Genomic DNA, 1680 nt, shown 5'->3' with positions numbered 1-1680 from the left:
TCCTCCTCGTTGCTTGTGTTTTGGAGAGATACACAGAAGTGTGATTGGACTTGGAGTTACATTGTGTTGTTTAAGTGTTCCCTGTATTTTTTTGGAGCGCGTGTTTGATATACAAATATACTTCTATACACGCCACACATACCTGATGTATAATCTATAGCACACATACCTGATGTATAATCTACRYACTGTTGTCTCTCCTGTAGGCTACATGCCCCCACAGCCATCCCCCCTGGGTGTCCCAGAGCACGCTTCCAGCCCCCTATCCAGGGGCGGCCCTACGCCTCCCATGCCCCCTCAGATGTCCCCCGTCCCGTCGGGCTCCATGATCCCCCAGATGGACCCCCAGTCAGCCATGGGTCCCCAGGGGCCTCTTGGTCGTGGCTGCTCCTCCTTCAGCCCTGTCCAATTACAGCAACTCCGGGCCCAGATCCTGGCCTATAAGATCCTGGGGCGGGGCCAACCGCTTCCTGAAAACCTCCAGCTGGCGGTCCAGGGCAAGAGGAGTCTGCCCACCATGCAGCAACAGCAACAGCAGCAGCCGAGCACTGGCAGCCCCTACAGCAGGCCTCCTGGTAGGTGACACTTAGGGCCAATCCCAAATGGAGCCCTAGACCCTATGCACTTGTGGAGATCTGAGAGGTTTTGACAGGTGTTAGTAATATAGCAACAGCTCCACCTACACCTCTTGACAGGCTAGGTAGAAGTTTCACCATATTGCCTAGGCTAATCAAATCCACTCAGATCATCACAAGGGGTCCTACTAATCACCCCAAACAACCCTAAACAACACCAAACAGGTGCCCCAAACAAGTACCCCAAAGTACCCCAAACAGGTACACCAAACAACCCCAAAGCACCCCAAACAGGTACACCAAACAACCCTAAACAACCCCAAACAAGTACCTCAAACAGGTACCCCAAACATGTACCCCAAACAATCCCCAAAAGGTAACCCAAACATCCCCAAACAGGTACCCCAAAGGGGAAGCCTGGCTTGCAACTTTTTGTGTTTGGTTAGCTACTCCAGGTAGTGGTGGAAAACACTGCCAAAGTACCCCAAACAGGTACCCGAATGTACCCCAACTTTTAAAGATCTGACCCAGGAGAATGCAGCCAACTAGTGAAAATACAGTTGGATTCACATAGTTGGCAGAATATAATCTTAAAGGGGAAGTTCACCCAAAACCACTTCTGGCCCTTTATAACACTTGCCTGGCTGTTTGTCAGTACCCCAGACAGTTTTTAGGGCCATTGTTTTAGTATTTATATACTGTATTTTTATACAGTAATATAAATGACCTAAAATGCATTAAAAACTGTGTATTTATTGTTACATAACAACGATTGGTTGTATCAGCATTGAATTGTGTTAAGTATAAAAAACAAAGACCTACTTTGTGCCAAAGGTATTCCATGTAGTCTGTAATCCATTAATACTCTTCATGGTTCTACATTGGATAATTACAGGAGGCGGGACCAAAGGAGCGTCTTACTTTGGTCTTCAAGAAAGGAACTCAGAACGAAAAGTTAACAAAGATGGTAGTTAGCTAGGCTAGCGGTTAGTAATCTCTGAAGTAAAGTTAGCTAAGCGGTTAGTAATCTCTGAAGTAAAATAAGGCTAGCTAGGCTAGCGGTTAGTAATCTCTGAAGTAAAGTGTAGCTAGCGCTGTTAGTAAG

General features: G+C 46.8%; 1 protein-coding gene across 1 annotated transcript in view; it reads left to right on the top strand.

Annotated features, from left to right (window-relative positions):
• The window catches only part of LOC112075306 (probable global transcription activator SNF2L2), a 56531-nt gene that overhangs the window by 4667 nt on the left and 50184 nt on the right, over window positions 1-1680 (top strand). Inside the window, 1 exon segment of the mRNA XM_070440860.1 lies at window positions 207-575. Within this exon segment, the coding sequence (XP_070296961.1) occupies window positions 207-575 (369 nt within the window).

The sequence above is a fragment of the Salvelinus sp. IW2-2015 genome, unplaced genomic scaffold (assembly GCF_002910315.2).
Source record: "Salvelinus sp. IW2-2015 unplaced genomic scaffold, ASM291031v2 Un_scaffold3078, whole genome shotgun sequence".
NCBI classification, from domain to species: Eukaryota; Metazoa; Chordata; class Actinopteri; order Salmoniformes; family Salmonidae; genus Salvelinus; species Salvelinus sp. IW2-2015.
The sequence above is the reverse complement of the archived record's forward strand: the minus strand, read 5'-3'. Positions and strand labels throughout refer to the sequence as shown.